The sequence below is a fragment of the Molossus molossus genome, unplaced genomic scaffold (assembly GCF_014108415.1).
Source record: "Molossus molossus isolate mMolMol1 unplaced genomic scaffold, mMolMol1.p scaffold_m16_p_8, whole genome shotgun sequence".
Lineage (NCBI taxonomy): Eukaryota > Metazoa > Chordata > Mammalia > Chiroptera > Molossidae > Molossus > Molossus molossus.
Window position 1 is genome coordinate 106,768,773 of NW_023425402.1, and position 21,511 is coordinate 106,790,283.

Sequence of the window (21,511 nt, forward strand, 5' to 3'; positions counted from 1 at the left end):
AAACTGTTAGACTGGAAGAGGGATTTGCAGCCCAGGAAAAAGATCTGACGAAGCACCAGGTTGTTCTGAACTCGTGGGTCAGACAGGTTTTATTTTGGAATGTATTTTGGAATGTATTCAAAAAACTGGCAAATGAGAGAGGCTGAAGGTAACTAGATGAGTTAAAAGCTAAGTTACAGGTTGACGATGATACAAACTAGCAGTTTTCCAACCCAGTTTGACTCTCCCAGACACATACCACATGCTTTCCCAGAGCGTCCCAAGGGGGAGAAGGTAGGCTCGATGCTGTGAACTTGGGCGCTAGCAGCCCCTGCCCTGTCCTTCAGCTCGGGAAAGCAAGCGAGGAGGGGTGGTCGAAGGTGACATCAAAGTGAACAGAGGTCATTTTGAATCAGATCTAATTTCGCTAATTTGTGTCATACAATAGACATAACTGAATTTAGGATCACTTTTGTGTTATAATTAAATAATAACTACATCTCTTGTGTACTTCTGTGCGAGTTGTTATGTTCTTAAGTAAAATAATCTCATTTAATTCACTCAGCAACTTTGTGAAGTAGGTGATTCCATTTCCCTCACTGTATAAATGAAGACACTAAGGCACAAAACAGATCAGCACTTGCCAGAGGTTGCGTGGTGGACTGAATGCTGCCAGGCCAGCTTGGGAGTCTGGACTTACTTGAGGTGCTGTTGCTTTGGAGTCACAGGGGCACATCAGATAGTTGAGCTAAAATGGGAACCATGACGGGAAATCTGAACTCCTGAAAAACGAACTTCTTATGAACTTGCTAGGAAGGAAAAAAAAAGAGTGAATTTTGAGAACAGCCACAAAAACTGGAGTTTCCAATAAATCAGAGGAACAGGAGAACTAGTATGGCAATAGATCCAAATATATATGAGAACTTAATGTATAACCAAAATTTGGGGTATAATTTAGCTATTTATCTGTTAGCAAACAGCATCAGACCTCTCCTTCATATCATATAACAGAAATGGCAGATCAGTTAAAATTAAAAGTAAAACAACGGAACATTAGGAAAAAACCTAGGAAAATAGAAATATAACCTAGAGGAGGTAAGATCTTCTCTTTATCTCTCTCTATTTTATTTGTTAATCCTCACCCAAGGATATTTTTCCATTGCTTTTTAGAGAGAGTGGAGGGGAGGGAGGGAGGTAGGGAGGGAGAGAGAGACAGACACAGCCATGTGAAAGAGACACATCGATTGATTGCCTCCTGCATGACTCCAACCAGGCTGGGGATTGAACCTGCAACCCAGGTACCTGCCCCTTGACCAGATTGAGCCCTCGACCCTTCGGTCCAAAGGCCAACACTCTTAACGATTGAGCAAATCTAGCCAGGGCAAGATTTTCTCTTAATAGATAATAAGACAAACAACCCAGGAGTAAAATGGCAATTCACAAAGAGGAAATCCTGATCGTCAGTGCAACTTCATTAGTAAGCCAGGTGTAAATTCACATCAAAGCAATAATGAAATCTCACTTTTCTTCAGTCAAATTGGCAGACGTTTAAATGGTTGCATCCTACAGTGTTGGCAAGGAGCCTGGAAGCGAGCACGTTCCATAGTGTTGTGGGAGGGTGGTTGTCTACAGCCTTTTAGGGAAGATCATTGTTGATGCATGTTTTATAGTGCCCACAGGGCTGTTTTTATACTTAGGAACAAATATCAAGACCTCAACTTTGGTTTAAATAATATTACATTATTTTTGATTAAAAACTCCAACATTTGTTCTTCCTTAGGCAAATGATACTGTTCCTTATGTAAATCCAGCAGAGTGTGGTAGTCATTTTTGTGGGGCCAGTGAACATTTGGTTCTACTTACAACCTACATGAATCATCTTCACCACATTTTAAAATGACTTATACATCTCATATATTTGATTTCCTTTCAAAATACTTAAGATGTTTGATCCGACTAATATTCTTAAAAATTTGATACTTTAAACTTATAAATATGATGAACCTGAAGTTCTTAGTCTAATACTGTCACAATCTAAATCAGTTGCTCGTTATAACCTTTGAATTAAACACTGCAAATATATAAAAACACCAAAAATGTCACAATCCTCCTAACATCCTAAATATTAATACTGTGGTTTTAAGTTAATTAATCCGAGGGTTAAACACTATATATCCATTTTAGAAAGCCTGTTACCAGCCCATTTAACTGAGCTAATGCGCAGTGCACACTAGGGAAGAGTGTTGAGGTTACTCACCACCAAAGCCTGGAACTCTGGCTGTCTTCTTGTTGGTGACCTGGGTAGGGCACAGTGAATCCATCTGATTGCAGGTGCTGTGTCCAGTGACTTCATTTACTCAGGAGCCTGGCCCTGACTTCAGGTGATACTTACGTCATGTGACTGCTGTGTGCACTCGTGGGGATCTGCTACCCCTCCAGCTTGATCACTGGATTGAATTTTGTGTCTCTGTTAAGATGTGAAAATATCTTCCTTTTAAATCCTATATTCTTTCATTTTTTTTTCTTAAAACCATATAATTCTGTTAGATATTTAAGATATCTGGTTGAGTTTTAGATATAACTCATGTTTTTATCCCATTATGGTTTCTCCTGATAGTCTGGCAAAATCTATTAAATTTTAAAACACATTCCTATAACCTACTTTTGTAAATCTTACCAATAGAGGAATTAGTACTGTACATAGATTTTTGTACAAATTTTTTTTGTAGCGTTGTGACAAATAGTGTGCTAGGACAACCTGACTGTCTGGGGTTGGTTCAATAAATAGTATATTTTATTCTAATTTACTTGGTTAATTCACATCTTAAAAGATATATGAAGAAAATATTTTAAAACAGCCAACACTTAATACTCATTTATTTATTTATAGCAAATACTTGAATGAGTCAGTCACTAAAACAGACAAAAATCCCTTTTTTTTCGTGGAGCTTACACACAAAAACAACAATGGTAAATAGTATATTAGAATGTGAAGAATGCTGTAAAAAAGAAAGGGAAGGAGAGTTCAGAGTGCTGGCGGTCTCAGGGGAATGTGTTCAGGATATCAAGTCAGGTACCTGTTGCCGAGAAGCGACATTTAAGCAGAGACTTGGAGCTGGGAGTGTCGTGTGGCTCTGGGGGGAAAGCCAGTGCAGGGGACAAGGGGGAGAATCTGAGGGGTAATCGGTGGTAGCAAGAATAGAAATCTCTTTTAAAGAGTGTTGATATAAAGAGCAGAAAAATGAGGCAGTAGCTTGGAGGGAAAACCTGGGTAGAGAAGATTCTTTTTCAATTTGGTGTGAAACAGCATGTGACAGTCCACTTTGAAGGACACGACACAATAAAGGCGGGGAGGTGGGTAGCGAGGGAAGCCTTGCTCGAGCACACCGGTGACTAGCACAGAGAGGGCTTGCCTGCCTGCCAGGCCGGCTCTGATGGAGGTGTTGGCGAGGCCTAGTGGCTGCGCGGTGGGCCCTGTGGCCGCCCGCGAAGTTGGGATCACCGGGCTTTGCTGCTTCAGCGGGGCCGAGTGGCGAGCTCGGCTGGGCTCGGCCGCGGACGCCGCGGGTTGCAGGCGAGGCCTGGCAGACCCGGAGTGCGGCTTGGTCTGGTGGGCTCTGGCGAGCGCGGCCGGGCGCGCAGGGTTTGGACGACCCGGCGCGGCCTGGCCTGGAGAACGTGGCCCGGCCTGGCGGGTACGGGCGAGCGCGGCCTGGCACGCAGGGTCTGGAGGACTCGGCGAGGCCTGGCTGGTAGAGCGTGGCCTGGCCTGGTGGGTACGGGGGAGCGTGGCCTGGCGGGCCCCCTGGTGCGCAGGGTCGGGAGGACCTGGCGTGGCCTGGCCGGTAGAGCGTGGCCTGGTCGGGCGGGTCCTGGCGAGCGCGGCCTGGTCTGGCGGGCCCGGGCGAGCGCGGCCTGGAGGGTCCGGCCTGGAGAACGCTGTCTGGCGGACCCAGCGCGCGGTCTGGCGGACCCGGCGCGGTCTGGCGGACCCGGCCTCGAGACTGCCGCCTGGCGGACCTGCCAGGACCGGGCAGGGCCTGCAAGTGCGCTTGGGTCTGGCGGGCCCAGGCGAGCCCGGCCTGGCCTGGCGGGATCTGCCTGGAGACCGCGGTCCGGAGGGCTCTGCGCGCGCAGCCTAGTCTGGAGGACCCGGCCTGGAGAGCGCGGTCTGGAGGACCCGGCGCGGTCTAGTCTCGTGGGGCCCTGCCAATGCGGCCTGTTCTGATGAGCCCGGGCGAGCTCGACCTGGTCTGGCGGAGCGGGCCTGGAGAGCGTGGTCTGGAGGACACGGCGAGGCCTGGCGGGCCCTGGAGAACGCGGCCTGGCGGGCCCGGTACGCAGGGTCTGTAGGACCCGGCGCGGCCTGGCCTGTAGAGCTCGGCCTGATCTGGCTGACCCGGCCTGGAGAGCGCCGTCTGGTGGGCCGGGAGCTCGTGGTCTGGTTTGGAGCACTCGGCCTGGAGACCGCGGTCTGGAGGACCTGGCGCGCGCGGCGCGGCGCGCTCTGGAGGACCCGGCGCGATCTGGCGGGCCCGGCGAGCGCGGCCTGGTCTGGCGGACCCAGCGAGCGCGGCCTGGTCTGGCGGACCCGGCCTGGAGAGTGCGGTCGGGAGGACCTGGCACGCGCGGTCTGGCGGGCCTGGCGCGGTCCGGCGGGCCCAGCGCGCGGTCTGGCGGACCCAGCGCGCGGTCTGGCGGGCCCAGCGCGCGGTCTGGAGGACCCAGCGCGATCTGGCGGACCCGGCCTGGAGAGCGCGGTCTGGAGGACTCGGTGCGGCCTGGCGGGCCTGGGCGAGCGCGGCCTGGTCTGGCGGGCTCGGCCTGGAGACCGTGGTCTGGCGGGCCTGGCGCGCGCAGCCTGGTCTGGAGGACCCGGCCTGGAGATCGTGGCCTGGAGGACCCGGCGCGGTCTGGTCTGGAGGGGCCCCGCCAGTGCGGTCTGGTCTGGCGGACCCGGCCTGGAGATCGTGGTCTGGCGGGCCCGGCGCGCGGTCTGGAGGACCCGGCGCGGTCTGGCGGGCCCGGCGAGCGCGGCCCAGCCCATTTGGCGCCGTCCTCGGGAGCTGGCCGTGGGCCTGGCGTGCTGGCCGCCGCCCCGCAGTCCTCGCCCGGCTCTTGTCCGGGGAGGATGGCCAGGCTGGCCAGTTGCCGCGGTTGCCTGCCGCGGTTGCCTGCCGCGGTTGCCTGCCGCGGCTCCAGCGGCCTCTCCCCGTGTGCCCTGGTCGGCAGCCGGTCTCGGCCACCAGGCGGAGCAGGCAGAGGAGGAAGATGAGATGGACGGGCTGGCGCAGTGCCGATGGGGCCTGATGCTGAGGGATGCCGGTGCCGCGCGCGCCGCGGCGGCAGAGCTCGGCCGGATCCCTCTCGGCCTGAGGCCAGGGCCCTTCTCCTTTCGTTTTCAGGGTGGGCCCAGCAGTTATGAGGAGCCCCCAGGAGCTCTGGGCACAGGGCCGGAACGGGCTGCAGTGTGGGGGGACAGGAGGTGTGGGGGAGGGTCTTCAAGGGGGGGGGGGTGCAGGCTCCTGAGCGCCCTCTTGTGTCCACAGCGCACCGCTTCCCACCACCAGCCCTCCACATCTCTAGGAGCTGGCAGGCCTGTGGGGGTGTGCCAAAGCCCCGCCCCATCTCGGTCCCAGACACGCCCGCCGTGGGCGGGGCTTAGGGCGCTGTCCACAGGCCGCTAGCCCAGGGCGCTGTCCCAGGTCCCGGAGTTTCGGCGAGGTTTCTGTGTCCTTTCGGCGGAAGATTTTCAGGCGGACCTGGGAGTGTCAGGCGGACCTTTGCGCGTTTGCGGCAGACCCTTGCGCGTAGGTAGGCGGGACAAAGAGCCGCTGTACTGACAGCTTGATGTTGTGGGGCAGCTTAATTTTCACCCCCTCGTTTTTCTTTCTTTTCTTCTTTAAAGATCTCAGCTGTATGTATTGAATTGGGCCGTTTATACCCCCGAGTTCATGATACGCATTTACCAATAATCCGTGGACTAACCTTTGTTTTTGTTTTTAATTAGTCATCTTAGATAATGTAATGAGTCCCATCTTTAACAAAAACAGGAACCTGACAATAACCGCTATTTACGTGTTTCCCCATCCCTTCACTGGAAGTAGCCATTAGCCCACATCTGTATTTAAAAATTTGTCCCTTCCCTTCCTTCCTCCCCTCCACCCCCCAATCTGGGTGTATGTGTATGTGGTTTTTTTAAACTTTTGGGGGGACTTAAGTGGTAACAACAGTATTATATTGCTGAAAATCAACTATATTGTTATCTTTCACTGTGGTTTATTCCTTGTAACTCCTATATAATATTGTGTGGATCTACCAAAGTTAATTTGTTCTTCTGTTTATGAGCATTTGGATTGTTTCCAGATTATTGCCAATGTAAAATACACGAAATGTCCTTTCACTTGTTTCCTGTTATATGTGTGCATGGTTTTCAGCTTATAGGGTACATGAATGTTCAATTTTAGGGCATAATGCCACACTGACTTTATGTAGTGGTTGTACCAGTTTACACTTTCATGCAGCGTAGGAGGACTCTGTACCATCTCTCCTCCAACATTTGCTATTTAATTTTTGTCAATGGAATTGCTGTAATTGGTATGCCATGTGGTCTCGATTTGCAGCTCCTTGTTCACCAGTGGTGTTGAACATCTCTTCAGATATTTATTGACATGTTTCCTTCTGTCTGAATATGTCTTGTTCACTTTATATTGAGTTATCTAATCATGGTTTCTAGCAGAAGCTTTAGCATTTTCTCTTTGCCTTTGATATTAAAATTCATTGTTATCTTGACTAGATGTGGGTTTAAAAAAATCTCTCTTTTTGTGTTCTCTGTCAGAGGTCATTCATTTTCTTTTTTTATTTCTTAGGATTAACACATTTTTGTCCTTTGCGTGTTAGTATATATATTCTTGATGCCAGTTTTTTGCCAGTTCTGTGTATCTTCCAATTTATAATCGGTTTCTGTTTTATTTAAGCTATTTTTGATGGACATAAAAATTTAAATATAGTAACTCAAAGTTATCAATGTTTTTATAGTTAATGCTATTGAGTGTTAAATGTTTTCTTACACTAAGATCTAAAACATAACTAACTTTTTTTTTTTTTTTATCCTCACCCGAGGACATTTTTGCATTTATCTTCAGACAGAGCAGCAGGGAGAGAGGGAAGAAGAGAGAGAGAGAAACATATATGTGAGAGAGACACATCGAGTGGTTGCCACCCACATGACCCCAAATGGGGCCAGGGATAAACTGCAACCAATGTATGTGCCCTTAGCAGGAACCGAACCCAGGACACTCTGGTCTGCGGACTGACACTCTAACCGCTGAGCCAAACTGTCCAAGACACTACCTTTATTTTCTAATAAGAATTTTAAAGTTTGTTTTTTTGATGTTTACATTTTTAATCTATTTAGAGTTGATTTTTGTATATGGTGGTAGATGGTGATACAAATTTATCTTTTTTTTCCTTATGGATTGCCATTTTGTTTCTAATTCCATTTATTGAACATCCTCCTCTTTGTCCACTGATCTATTACTTGTGTCATATATTAAAGTTTGATTTGCATGAATGTCTTTGTCCTCTCTGTTCTAGTCTCTTGTTCTCTGTTCTAGTCTGTTTGTCAGTTTATCTGTTCCTATGCCAACTACTGTCACAATAATATTATATAGACTTTTTATTCTGGATTATTACAGTAACGTCCCAGGCAAACTGAGACATGATTACCCTACACCCTACTTGTCGGCCATATTAAAGAATTTTGATTTTATAGCACACATGGTGGAAAGTTATTGGAGAATTTTAGTAGCCAAGTTCTAGGTTCTAAAATATATTTTTGATGATCACACTGGTGCAAGATGGATCGGGTAGGGGGATGGTGAGGGATGAGACACGAGTGGAGTCAGGGGACCAGTCAGGCCGCCAGAGTGCAGGTGAGATATGTGTGTGGTTTTAGTAGTAATAGAGACGAAGAAACGTGGATGGATTTCAGATGGAGGTAAAACCAATAGGCCTTTCTGATGTATTGAATGTGGTACATGAGAGAAAGATAGGACTCAATGTAATGTGTTTGGGGCTTGAACAGCTGGGTGGGTGGGATGCCATTCCTGAGATGCAGAATTCTGGGGAATGGACAGTTTGTAAGTTTATACACTTTCAGATGAATTATAGCACCACTTTCAGTTTACCTTTGCTTGAAAATAGCTTTATGGTTATGAATATTTTATAGCTTGTTCATTCTCTTTCCTTTCCAAATAGGTGACTCTCTTTACAAAAGTGCAACCAGAACTCTTCTGGAATTTAACACAACAGTGGACTGTGAGTTGAAGCAAAGCCCAAATCATAAAATCCAGAGTAGCATCACCTTTCTCTGCGGGAAAACTTTGGTGAGCCCACAAAGTCACTTTATAGCATTTCCTTTGTTAGAAATGTTTGCTCCTTAGAGGTCTTGTTATAGTGGTATTCCAGGAAGAATAAGTGAAAAAAAGTTAAAAAGACAAACAGATAAAAACCCAAACCAAAATCACCATCGCCATTAAGAACCAATAAGTAAAAAAAATCCTAAGGCTATAGTTACCACTTTTAAGTGAAACTTGACCCACATCCTGTGTAAAACTACAAATCAAAGTGATTAATGTGTTTAAACTCAAAGCACTGTTTAATGTTTATTGCAGGCATGACTTTTTTTTCTTTCTGAAATCTCTTCTCTCAGCATTTTATTTTGATAGTTTTTAGGGCAGTGTTTTTTTTGTTTTTTTTTAATGTTTTTCTTTCCTCATTTACATTAAATTGGAGAGACTGACATCTATCTAGGACAGCGGTTTTCAATCGGTGTGCCACAGAACTTTAAAAACGTGATACCTGACTATTTAGTCAGGGGCACTGACCGCTCTTCCCATAGATAGTCAAATCAGAAAATGACAACAGCCACACAACAATAGCCATCTGGTGTGAATGAATCAAAATTATACCTATTATTGTTTTTGTCAGGTGGGCAAAAAATGTAGTTTTTGGTGTGTGGCAGAATTTTAGTAATTTGTTCGTGTGCCATGACATGAAAAGGTTAAAAGCAACTGATCTAGAAGAAGTGTTTGCCAGTGGGTAATGGGGATCCCAACCTTTTTGGGTATTATTGGTGTTTAAAGGGGGCATAATCGTTTAAAGTGTGATTTATTATTGCTGTCTGCATATTGCATGATTTCTTTATTTTAATCTTCAGTGTTTAGAGAGGGACTTTTAGTAAATAATTGCTAGCTTTTAGGAAAAGCAATTTGTATACAGATCTTAATGAATGTTCTCTAATCAGGGTAAGAACCCAAGTGTTTAGAAAAATCAGAGTGAGTGAAACTCATGTGGCCACCAGATTGCTTTAAAATATTTTAGAATTTGCTGTCACTGTTGTATCCTCAGACCTGTAATGTCTCATCTCAAGAATTTAAAAAATAGAACCTATATTATTATGTTAAGTTTGGACCAGCCTATCAATTGCACTATTGTCCATGTTGAAAACTTGGGGGAAAATCTGTTTGCAGTGCTATGAAATATGGAGGGAGGTCTGTGTTACTGACTAAACTCGCTCCTGTTTTAATTTTAACTGATTTCCTTCAAGAATTCTGTGTTCACCATAAAAGAACCAGAATGGTGAAGAACTCCAGATTTGCACACTGGGTGTGTAGAGGTAAATTCCCGCTGTGTCCGGTATTACCCAGCAGTGCTGTGGTTCAGTTTGGAGTCAACTGGTTGAAGCGTGGTGGGGGTGCGGTTCTGAAGCGAGGCTGCTGTACGAACTCAGTTGGGCTTGGGTGGGCCTCCTCTCTCGCTTACAGGAAGCATGAGGTCACATTTTCTGGCTTTGATTTTGTTGGCATTTGGTTAAGAGAACATTTGGAGTTTGAGAGGATCAGGACTCTGAGGATTACTTCCCATGAGTTTACTGTACTTGCATAGTTGGGGCAGTAGAACAGTTTTGGCCCGATTACACCAAAATTCCAACATGATTTCATGAAGCTTTTGTCTCAGAATTTTTGGGTTTGGGAACTTGGTGATGACCTTGTCGAACTAAAACGGTTGTGTTTGCCTAGCCCACCCCCGTATTGCTACTTTTAAAATGTTCATTTACTCTTTGTAACTTTAAAAATGGAAATTTTACAATATGCAGTATGGTAACTTTTACTTTTATTTTTAATAGGGAACTCCCGAGTTTGTAACTGCAACAGGCTGTGTGCACTACTTTGAGTGGAGGACTACTGCAGCCTGCAAGAAAGACACCTTTAAAGCTAAGAAAGAGGTAACAAGGGCATGTCAAGGTTACAGGCTTGTGAAGTCCATTCTGGGACCCTTAAGATTGGAAATACTGGGGTGGAAATATTTTCAGTTCTCAAACTCCACTGAGTAGAGCGATCATATGATTTAATTGTTAAAATTGTGCTGAGCGGTTCTTATTTTTAGGACAGGGCATTAAAAACATCACCGGATGTGATGGGAATAGAACAGCCCACTCATGCAAGGCAAATTCGTTCTTGGTTTCTTGAGCTGTGCAACTCAGGAACCAAGTGACACGGCTGAGTGGGGTTGAGCGTCTTCACTCTGCTCACAGGGGCCACCTCCACAGCTTTGAGGTGGCTTCTGGATTGTGACTAGGCCAGGAGCCCCGAGCCCTCCAGGTCTTTGCCAGCTCACCTTAGAGATCGGATGCCCATTATCGTTCCTTCGATTCTTTCTGTGGTGTTTGGTCAGGTCATTCTTGGGGATCCACGAAGTGTCCTGTTGCCTAAAGTAGAGCCTCTAAGGTTGGCTCTGCTGCTTGGCTTTTCCTGGCCACGGAGGAGGGGAGACAGCGCTTCCCACCCCCCCCCCCCCCCGCCCCGGCCCCACGTCTCATGGCGGTTCCCTGTGCTCACCAGGACGATAGTCTTCGTGGGCGGGTTATCCTCACTTTTCACCATTAGTTTTTTGTTCTGAAGGATTGAGTTCAAAGTCCTAGGAGCTAGGAATGGACAAATGGGAGTCGCTTTCACTGATGGATTAGTACAGTATCATTTAAGGATGACAGAAAGAGAGACCTTAGTTTTTAAAAAGTAAAACCAAATGAAATTATGAATAATAAGTGATCACAGGTTTTTCACATGACACACAAGACAGTGTGATACGGTGTGGAAGAGGAGTGTGGCCCCTGGGAAGGAGCTGGAGGGACGCTCAGTGGGAAAAAGTTTCAAGTGTGACAAGGAATAAGGCCAAAGAAATGTCACTGATATTTAGGAGGTGGTGTCAAATTTTAAGTTTACATTTTATTTTATTTATTATTTTTATCCTCATTTGACATTTTTTAATTTTTTTGTTCAGATAGAGTGGGAGGGAGAGAGAGAGAGAGAGAAACATCGACGTGAAAGGGACACATTGAGTGGCTGCCACCCACACAACCCAACCAGGGCTGGGGACAAACTGCAACTGAGGTACGCGCCCTTAGCGGAAACCGAACCCGGGTCTCTCTGGACCGTATGCCGACATTCTAACCGCTGAGCCAAAGTGGCCAGGGCAAATTTTAAGTTTACATTTTAAAACAGAGGGTAAACTCTTGGCCAACACGCAGTTAGTGGCAAGAAAAGGCTCTCAGAGCTTCAGAGGTAGCCACCTGCTCTTCCCGGAGACCTCAGCCCCGTCCAGGCCTACGGGTGCTCCCGTGGTACCCCCTGACACCCCAGCCTGACGGCAGTGCTTGTTTTTCTGCGTGAACAGAGCCTCCTCTTCCCTTGTTTTGCCAAACTGACAGTTGTGTCTCCCACCACCTAGGGACAAATGGCTTTCCAAATTGAATAAAAAAAAAATAGCAACTTGTTTTCTCTTCACTTTGTGTTGTAGGTCAGAAGTCACAAACTGTGGCCTGTGGGCCAGACCCTGCCCCGGTCTGTGTTTGTATAGCCCCAGAGCAAAGAATGGTCTTTACGTTTTTTTATAGGGTTGTAAAAAGACAAAGAAGAATACACGGCAGAGACCTACGTGACTCATAAGTCCTAAAATATTTACTCTGTGACCCTTTATAGGAGAAGTGTGCCCTGTTCTAAATTGTTCTGTGGGGTGGAGTGGGGAGGTACAGCTATGTGTCTCTCAAAACCGTGACATTTCATCTGTCTTAGCTGATTGAAAGATGCGTGAGGAATGTTGCAGCTTGTGCTCGGGTCGTCTCTGGGAGCTGGGGCCCTGTTCGTGCAGTCTCCACGCAGCGAGGGCCTGCTCTGGGCTAAGCAGTGGGAGTTGCATTTCGTTTTGCAAGGCCTCTTGCTTTCAGGAGCCCGTGGAGCAGAGGTGTGGCGGGCGTGACCCTGCTCACGGCCTGGGCGGCTCTGCCTTAGGTGCGGGCACTGCAGACGGAGGAACTGAGGAGCGTGTGGCCTGAGAACAGCCCTGCCGTCACCCTCAGCAGATCACAGCCAAGCACACTCCTGTGTCTCCGCCTGCAGCGGGTTTGTTTACACCTCACCGGCCGTGGTATAACTTCAGACATTATTAACACACTCGGCATTTCTTTATAAACAATCCAGACTCGCTTTAGGGTTGCTGTCGTCATGATTTCCACACCTTCCTGATGTCTCCTCGTTTCTTTGTTTGTGTTGCGTTGTCAGATCTGGATTGTGTTGCTCTGACGGGCAGAAGTTGTGGCAGTTCTAGACAGTCCTTTTAAAACGACCGCCCTGGTGCCTGTTCTGCATCCCGGTCGGGTTTTCTCAGGCAGTGGTTTCTCTAAGGCATCGTGGACCTACGTCCCTACCAGGCAGGGCTGGGAGCACAGAGAAGTGGCGCGGCCCAGTTACATAAAGATGCCTAACAAGGTTGGTTCAGCGAGTGCAGTGAGGAGCTGGCAGCCGCCTCCTTCCCGGCTGCTGCGTTCCCGCTCTCATGAATGTCTCCATTGCTCTGCTCCGTGGAGCAGGAAGTGGGAGGACTCTCCCCGGGAGCCTGGACTGTTTTCCGATGCATACTCCAGTTCTGTGGGCGCAGCGCAGGGCGGGTCTGGAATTCCTTCCTGGACCGGAGAGCGGCCAGAGGTGGCTGCCTGCCTCGAGCGGGGTGTCTGAGCCCCATGCTTCCTGGAATCCCTCGAGCCTCCAGTGGGCTTGAGCTAGTTCAGAACTACAAGTTCTTTCAAACGTGGCCCCCTCTCGCTCCCCCTCCAGCCGTGGCCGGCTGCTCCCTTTTCTTTCACAGGCTTTCATTGTGTAGCTGGAGGTGCCTCGTCTTCCATGCTAACCTGTCACCTCTAACCCCTCGCGTTTGTGTTTCTGTGTTATCTTGCTGGGAACACAAGCTTTACATTAGCAGGATTATGACCGCTGTGGTTACTTTCACTGGAACCCAGTGACGGTTTGCAGGAATAACTTTATTTTAATTGAGATGATTTCTTTAAAGCATTGTGGATGTAGTCAGTTCTGTGGGATGTAGCCTGAGGCTTGGCGTCTGGCTCCATGTGAGTCATGCCCTCCCAGTACCAGATGTGTCAGCCTCCGTGGTTATCAGCGGGATCTCTGATCAGCATTACAGGCCATGGGAGACTCTGCTTTAGGGATCGAGTGGGAATGAGTTCACGTGTCCCCGGAGGCTGTGAGGAGGTTCAAGTTGTTGATTTAATCCATCAGCTCTCCATGAACACTTGGAAAACAGGACTGGGGAACAAGGTTAGTGGGTCAGAGCGTTCTTGCAGTTTTGATATCTTTCTAAGAAAAATTTGAAAGCTAAATATGAAGCAGTTAACCTTTGTAAATAGACCCGCAGATGACTAGCTTCATCCTAAAAGACAAAGTTGTAGGAAAATTATGTACAGAATATGATGAAACAAACCACGTTGAAATGATTGCAGAGAACATGAGTTTTTAGACTATTTTTTTTGCACGTGCAATTAAAATGATGCCAGTGAGTTATTTTGATAATAAGGCTCACAGGGGTGTTTCAAATAAAGACATAGCAGAAGGTGATGTTATCTAGGTGACTGGGGCCTTTTTAAGACCTGATCGCTTTGCTCTCAGATGTAGGTGGGACTATTAGAGCACAGGCTCTTGCCAGCGGTAATGGATTCCTTGACATTTTGCAAACAGGAGGCCATTAGTTCATAGAGATGAGAGAGTGGTCCTAGACGAGAATCCGGTACGGATGGCCAGGTGCCCGGAGGAGGAATTTGTCTTCGTCTCTTCGGTTGTAGGCACTGTCCTAGGCCTTTCTGAGGGCCTCAGAAGAGTCAAAGCCCCTGCCCTCAGGGCGTGGACACTTGTGTGGGAGGCCGCTGACAGACAGGTGGCACACATCAGAGCTAGGGGAAGGGAAGACGGGGAGGCACGGAGCGGTGGAGAGTGCGCTTCAGACCTGGGTGGCCGGAAGGCCTCCCTGGATGGGGCGTCGAGAGCCCGCGGATGTCGGACGTGCACTCGAGTTGGGGCGGCCTCGAATTCCTCGAGCCGAGTTGTACCTGGTGTCCATCCGGGAGGCTTCGTGCCGGTCCGTGAAGTCGGAGGGGGTTTCGTTCTCAGTGTGATGGGAGCCTTGGTGGATTTGAGCAGGGAGTGATGTAATTTTGGAAGGATCGCTCTGGTGGTTGTGGGGACAGCGGGCTGCAGGGCCGGGAATTTGTAATCTGGAAGCAGGGACCAGTTAAAAGAGACTGTTGCAGGCGGCGATGATGGTGGTTTGGACAGGGTGGTAATGAAGTGAGTAGATCCAGGATTTGGTTGGAAGGCAGACCGGCAGGACTGGGCAGTGTGGGTCCAGGATGACCTTAAGGCCAAACGATTGCACCGTGCTGAGATGGGGGGCACTAGGGCAAAAGTAGGTTTTGGAGGAGACATTTAAAATCTGTTAAATTTGAGATGCTTTTGTGTGTCTAAGTGACAGTGGTAAATAACAACAAATAACAAGCCTATCATCTTGCTGAGAACTGGACCGAGAGCTTTACACGTGCTAACCCGTGCAGCCCTGGGAGGGACCAGGAGCCTCGGGGGCCAGGCAGCCAAGGGAAGAGGGTCTGGGCCGGCATCAGATTTCACTGTGAGCCCGGCATGGGGAAGGCCAAGCGTGCACTTTGCAGACGGTGACCTGGCAGGAGGGTTTCAGTGGAGTGGGGACAGCACCCTGCTGTGGTGGCACTCAGGAGAAAGTGGGAGGGGAGGAAGAGAGAGATGGACAGGGCATTTTGCCGTAAATCGCAGAGCTGTGGGATGGTGGCAGAGGGGTGGACATTGGGCAGGTGGTTGACGCCATAGCATGGGGAGGGAGAAAGGGCTGATGCAGGTGAACAGAGGTGAGTGTGGGAGGGATAGGCCCCGCAGGCAAGACAAAGTGCTTGTCAGCTTCTGCTTTGTCAGCGACATCACAGCCGATAGACCCAAGTGGCGGAGACCAGTGTTACGTGACATCTGTCACAGGCTTTGCTGAGCCACTAGCCCCAAGAAGGTGTGTGTTGAAGACTGACTTTCCTCTCTTCCAGGTGCCATGCTATGCATTTGATGAAGAGTTCAAGAAGCATGATTTAAACCCACTGATCAAGATCACCGGGGCTTACTTGGTGGATGACTCAGACCCGGACACTTCTTTGTTCATCAACGTCTGTAGAGACATAGGTCTGAATCTGGTGGGCTTGGCGCGGGGTGGTGTGGAAGGACTTCTCAGGTGGCTCCCGTGTCTTCGCGCTGTCACCCGTGTTCACCTGCGTGGAGAGCCTTCACTGTGAGGCACTGAAAAGAGCTTTTGTCCCCACAGACGTTCTCTCTGCTCAGCCTGCCCCTTGGCCCCCAAGACATTCTGATTCCATCACGAATTCCCTCCAACTTGTTCTCTCTGCCAGACACTTTGGGTTTCAAGATTCTCAAGCTAATCTTCCTTCCAGTGAGCTGGTGGGGTGGAGAATGGGTTGATTTCGGTGTGAAGGTGCCGAGGACAGCTGGAGCAGAATGGAGTCGAGGTTCCTGGGGGCCGGGAAGCTGGGTGTGCAGCCGCTGTGTGTATCTGAGTCCTTGGCGCGAGGTCATGACACGTGTTTCGTTTGGGGTGACTTCCTGCCTGGCTCTCTGACAGTGCCAGAGCCGGCGAGAGGCGCGTGGTGTCTGCAGTGACTGAAGGCTGTGCACAGCCTTCATCCAGAAAGGGCTTCGCTGGGCCGGTGCTTGCGATGTCTGGAACCTTCCCGAGGCTCCCTGCAGGGGAGGCGTCGCTAGTGCTGTGCCGGCAGCGCCTGCCGTGAGTGGGCTGCAGCCCTTCTCTGCGCCCTGCGCCCCTCTTTCTCATGCAGCACAGTCTGGGCCTCAGAAAAGTGCGGAGGAGATTTAAAAATTAAGTCAGCACATGAGAGTGTTGCTGGGTAGTAGGTATTAGTCTGAGTGTACAAGTACTCTACACTGTGCATGTACGTTTTGTACCACTTTGCTTATTGTTTCTAACTAGCTCTAGAAAGTGGATCTACATGGTTCACCAGGGGTGACCAGTGATCACTAGATTATCTGTGTACTAGGTGGTTTCTGTCATTCTTTTGTTCTCCAAGGACAGCTTTTTATTCTTCTGGAAAAAGGTAGATAGACAAAGTCTTTGTCTTAAATGGGTCTGTAATTCAAATTTGATTACAAAATTGAAGAGTCTTGTAGATTATTGAACTGTGAAAAAATATGCCATTTTACAGACAACAGTTAGGTTTCTGGTCTTTTAAAAAAAATCATTTTGAGGATTATTCAAATGCACTGGATATATTCTTAAGAGTTTTTTTCTTTCTAATTTACCGGCAATTTGAGTGACTTCGATCCACACTGGGCCCCGGTCTTGACCCAGACATTCTGCAGCCCCAGGAAAGTGCTCCAAGCCTGGGACCTGTGGGCCCTGGCCGGGCGGCTCAGCTGGGTGGAGCACAGTCCCGTGCACCAAAGCTTGTGGGCTCAGTTTCCAGTCAGGGCACATACCTAGGTTGCAGGTTCGATCCCCGGTCGGGGTGTACGGGAGGCAACGGATTGATGTTTCTCTCTCACATTGCTGTTCATCTCTCTCTCCCTTCCTCTCTAAAAATCAATAAAAACATAGTTAAAAAGCACACAAACACCTTACGAACAGTAGCTTTCCTGCTCTGTGCTGAGCTCTGCACACTGACGGGCACTTGCCTCACGTCCACATTTTGTCTTCAGTTCCCCAGTGGTCCGTCTGCCGTGTCCCCGAGGCGAGGAGACCACAGCACAGGAGATACTCTGTGCGGACTAAAGCCACTGGTAGTGAAATCTCACAACACAGGCTTGAGACCTAAAGGTTCGCTGTCCTTTTCGTCATCTGGTGACTCCTCATGGCAAACTGGAGAAGATATGGGGACCCTCCCTTTTTTGGTTGATAAGGCTCTAATGAAAGCCCAAACTAGGTGATATTTACTCATTTGTGGGGGAACTAACTTCTGAACCCCTATTGTGTGCCAGGCACTGATTAGGCACTGAATTACAGTGTTGACCACAGGGAAGTTCCTCCTCTTCTCCAGCTTATAGTCAAGTGGAAGAAGAAGCCTAAAAATGTTTTCCCCGGGCTGTACCAGGTACCAGGTATCCTAGGTGATGATCAGAGGCCTGCAGCGAGAGGGAAGGACCCTGGGACGGTCATGGCTGTGGTGGCCAGCAGCAGTACCGCCTGGGCATTGCTCCAGATACGTTTAGTGTTTGAGGTGACTCGAGGGCGGTGAGAGTTGTGTGGTTAGACCAACGTTGTAGTGGGGTAAGTGATGGATCTGAGATTTGAACCCAGAACCACCTGTGGGTCTTCTCTCGAATCTGCCCATCTTCACACAAGTCCATGGAGTGCTTGCATTTTTCTAGTCTGTTCATAGGTTGAAAGGCAGTAATGCTGAAGTTAGTGTGTCTTGAGGAGCAGGGCGGACATTCCTGGACTGCAGTGAACATACTCGCCCGTGCACCGGGCGCCTCTCGCGTACCAGGTGCACAGCAAGCACCTTGCATTCCTTCTCCCCACGCTCGCCTGCAGCCCTGCAGGTGGGGCTCCTTCCTTACCGTCCAGGCAGGTCACTGGCTGTCCAAGGTCTCAGCATGGAATGTGGTCCTGGCTCCTTTTTGTTTTTCAAACTTCTACTTTGTTACTTATGGGAACTTAAAAAAATTTGAACATTTCTTTGAAGGGACTCTGGGCCTAGAGGTAGGTGTGCTCACCACTCCTGATGCATAATCGATGTCCTGTGTAATGTTTTACAGACTCACTGCGGGACTCAAGTCCACAGCTGCGTGCCTGCCCCAAGGGCACCGCCGCCTGCCTGGTGAGGGGGGGCCAGGCCTTCGACGTCGGCCAGCCCAAGGAGGGCCTGAAGTTAGTGAGCAAGCACAGGTCAGTGCACGGCTGGCCTCCTCGTCCTCAGCAGGGTCCTGGCTTTTGAGTTTGTTGCAAGATAACGCTTGCAAAATGAGGGCTTCACACATGCTTGCAAAATCACTTGTCGTCCTGCGAGTCTCCGAGGCTGGCTGGGTGACTTCCTAATCACTCATCTCTCAGAGCTGTGAAAGTGTGTATCGGGATCCAGCTTCGTGTGACAGCTACCTGAAGGTGTGTCCTGATATTGACCATGGCAGGTCACCCATGAAGTTCATTCTTTGTCCATATTTATCTTTCTAGACACTGTCCCAGAGGGAGAGAGGCAGGAAGGACAGTTTGCTGGCTTCCTTCCAGGGTGCAGAGCCTGCTTCCTGATGGGGCGCCTTGGCCCCGAGTTCCGGGTTGGGTGCTTCATTCCTCGTGATAAGAAGTGCTGATTACACACGCTCTCCTGCGTCTGTGGCTGGCTTGGCAGGAGGTGCTTTTCCCCAGTGGCCCGCACGTGGCTGCGGCCTGACCTGGGATCAGGAATTCTGATTGTCTCCCCGTGGCAGGGCTTTAGATGGGCGCCGTGGGCTGCTCTGGTCCTTAGCTGGTGGCACGTCAGCGCTGCGATTATAGGTCATCCGTCGAAAGTCCTGGCGCGTACCTGAGATTTAAAGTGTTTGGGAGGTTTCTCTATGTGTGTCCATATTTGCAAGGGCCGCCGGTCAAGTATCGCAGACGGGGCGGCCTCGGCAGCAGTTTATTTGCTCTCAGTTGGAGGCCAGAAGTCCAAGGTGTGAGTGGGTTGGTTTTCTCCCGAGGCTGTTCTCCTCAGCCTGTCAGTGTCCTGATCCCCTCTCCTTAGGAGGACACCAGTCAGATCTGTTCTCCTCAGCCTGTCAGTGGCCGACTTCCATGTGTCCTCACACCTCTTCTGTGCATGTCTGTGTCCTGATCCCCTCTCCTTAGGAGGACACCAGTCAGATCTGTTCTCCTCAGCCTGTCAGTGGCCGACTTCCATGTGTCCTCACGCCTCTTCTGTGCATGTCTGTGTCCTGATCCCCTCTCCTTAGAAGGACACCAGTCAGATCTGATCAGGGCCCACCCTGATGACCTCATCTTTACTTAATCACCCCTTTAAAGACCTTATCACCAAATGCTGTCACATGCTGAGATGCGGGGATTAGGGCTTTAACAAGAATTGGGGTAGGGAGAGACATAATTCAGCCCATGACGTCGTCCCAAGTGACAAATGGGTGATTCTTGGTACCTGGGGGGACTTTGTAAAATGTGGGGGCATTGAACGAAAGCCCGAGCTTGTCTTCAGAGAAGAGGCAGGCTGTGTGTCAGGGCCGTTCTGTGGCTGCTCACCAGGAACGCCAGCCCCCGGTGGCTCCAGCCCTCCCCACTGGGCCGGGAGGCCAGGCCGCAGGCACGCTCCCCCGTCCTCGGGTTCAACAAGAGACCTTGGCTTGCAGCAGGATCTGTTGTTCAGCGAGGAAGTGGTCTTGAGGCCGCGGCAGGAACGTGCCTGACCTGCTCAGCTGTGTTTGTTTAGTTTTGTTAGAGTATTTATAATGTTTTTTGTTTTACTCAAACAGCTTTTCTTAGTATTTAAATTTACACGTTGATCGTTTTATTTATTTTTTTAAAGAAAATAGCACTTCGTTGAAGTTTACTTTCAAATGTTTTTTTTTTCTTTTTTTCCCAAATGGCAATGACTTAGTGTTCTACTATGTATGGCTGCTTTTACATTTTAATCTTCTGTGACCATTGTCCCCAAATGAATGCTCAGGGCACCAGATTAATTGGAACACAACTGATACTTCTGTAACAGTCCGTTATCTCTGCGTGTCTTCCAGGCTGGCCCTGACTTACGTGAGAGAAGAGGCAGGGAAGCCAGACTTCTGTGCGGGCCACAGCCCGGCGGTGACCATCACGTTCGTCTGCCCGTCAGAGCGCAGGGAGGTGAGTGGCCTGTCTTCCATGGTCTCCCAGCCGTGCACGTCAGCTTGGGCTGCCCGTGAGTACGGGCTGGGGTGCGCGGGGCAGGGGGTCTGGGTGCAGGCGCTGAGCCCGGGGACTGTCGGGAAGGCGTGCTTCCCGGGACGGCCTCTGCTGCACGGGCGAGACTCGGGGAGAACAGCTTGAGGTTTGCTTTTTCTCAGCCACCTAGGGGGCCTCTGGATGGGAAAATGCAGGATGGTGTTTTGTTCTGGTGTTGCAGGATTTGATTTTAAGTGGTTCATGGACAGATTTTCAAAATTTTCAGTTCATGCTGATTTGAATGGATATTTGCAAAACCATCCGTACAACCCCAAACCCATGATTTCATGGCTGTTATTGTTTTAGGACGAAGCAAGGTAAAAATAGCTAATGAGTTCACAGAAACACGGTCAGAAGCAGGAAGTGCAGGTGGTAGGCAGACCTCACTGAAATCGCGCGGCAGCGACCGGTGCGGGGTCCCGGCGCAGGGGAGCTGCAGCCAGAGGAAGGGTCGCTGGGCTTCCAGCACCGCGCTCACCGCCTCCTCCCTGCTTCCCCTCCTGAGCTGCCAGCAGATCGAGTGCTCTGTCCTCCGGCTGTTTACGCAGTTAGCACAGCTGTAACCTCCGTGAGGGTAGGGACGGTCTGGGTTGTCCTTGGCCTGTGCCCAGTGGAGTTGCACGTGTGGTTGTTAAGTGTTTTAGCAGATGTGGGTGCTGACGGAAGGGAGACATCCCCCGGGGAGGAAGGGTAGGGCTCTCCTCTAATTTATTTCTGTCTTCTCCTAATAGAATGAACTAGGAGGAGTGGAATTCTTTTGCTAGGGAGCCATACTCCCCTCCCCCCAAATAAACGTGGAATGTGCTGTGGTTTGGAGCTGGCAGCTGGCCTATTTTCTGTACTGGGTTATGGGGACAAAAGTTGAGCCCCGACTGGCTTTCCATTTTACGTCCCTAGACTCCGGGGCCCGTGGTGGCAGCTTACTGAAGACCTGGCTGGCCAGTGCTCCACGCCAGCTCTGAGCCCGGTGTTGAGGACTGACGCACACCCTCTGTGTGCCCCACAGTGTGCCCCACACGGGGACGGGGCTGCTTCAAGGCTGACGAGAGCCTCAGCTGGCCGCGGTTCACGATCCCCTCACTGCTCCGCATTCAGTGAGGCCCGTGGGCACGCGCACGGGGGAGAGCGGGGGCGTCCCCACTTCCCTGTCCCTGGGATACAGGGCACTCAGTGGTGCCAG

General features: G+C 49.7%; 1 protein-coding gene across 2 annotated transcripts in view; it reads left to right on the forward strand.

The window, feature by feature from the left end:
- The window catches only part of IGF2R (insulin like growth factor 2 receptor), a 99,058-nt gene that overhangs the window by 20,666 nt on the left and 56,881 nt on the right, over nt 1-21,511 (forward strand). For both annotated transcript variants that reach the window (XM_036248039.1, XM_036248040.1), the window contains exons 3-7: nt 8,239-8,366; nt 10,169-10,267; nt 15,449-15,581; nt 18,186-18,315; nt 20,148-20,253. In XM_036248039.1, coding sequence (XP_036103932.1) covers nt 8,239-8,366; nt 10,169-10,267; nt 15,449-15,581; nt 18,186-18,315; nt 20,148-20,253 — 596 coding nt within the window. The remainder of the gene's footprint in view (nt 1-8,238; nt 8,367-10,168; nt 10,268-15,448; nt 15,582-18,185; nt 18,316-20,147; nt 20,254-21,511) is intronic.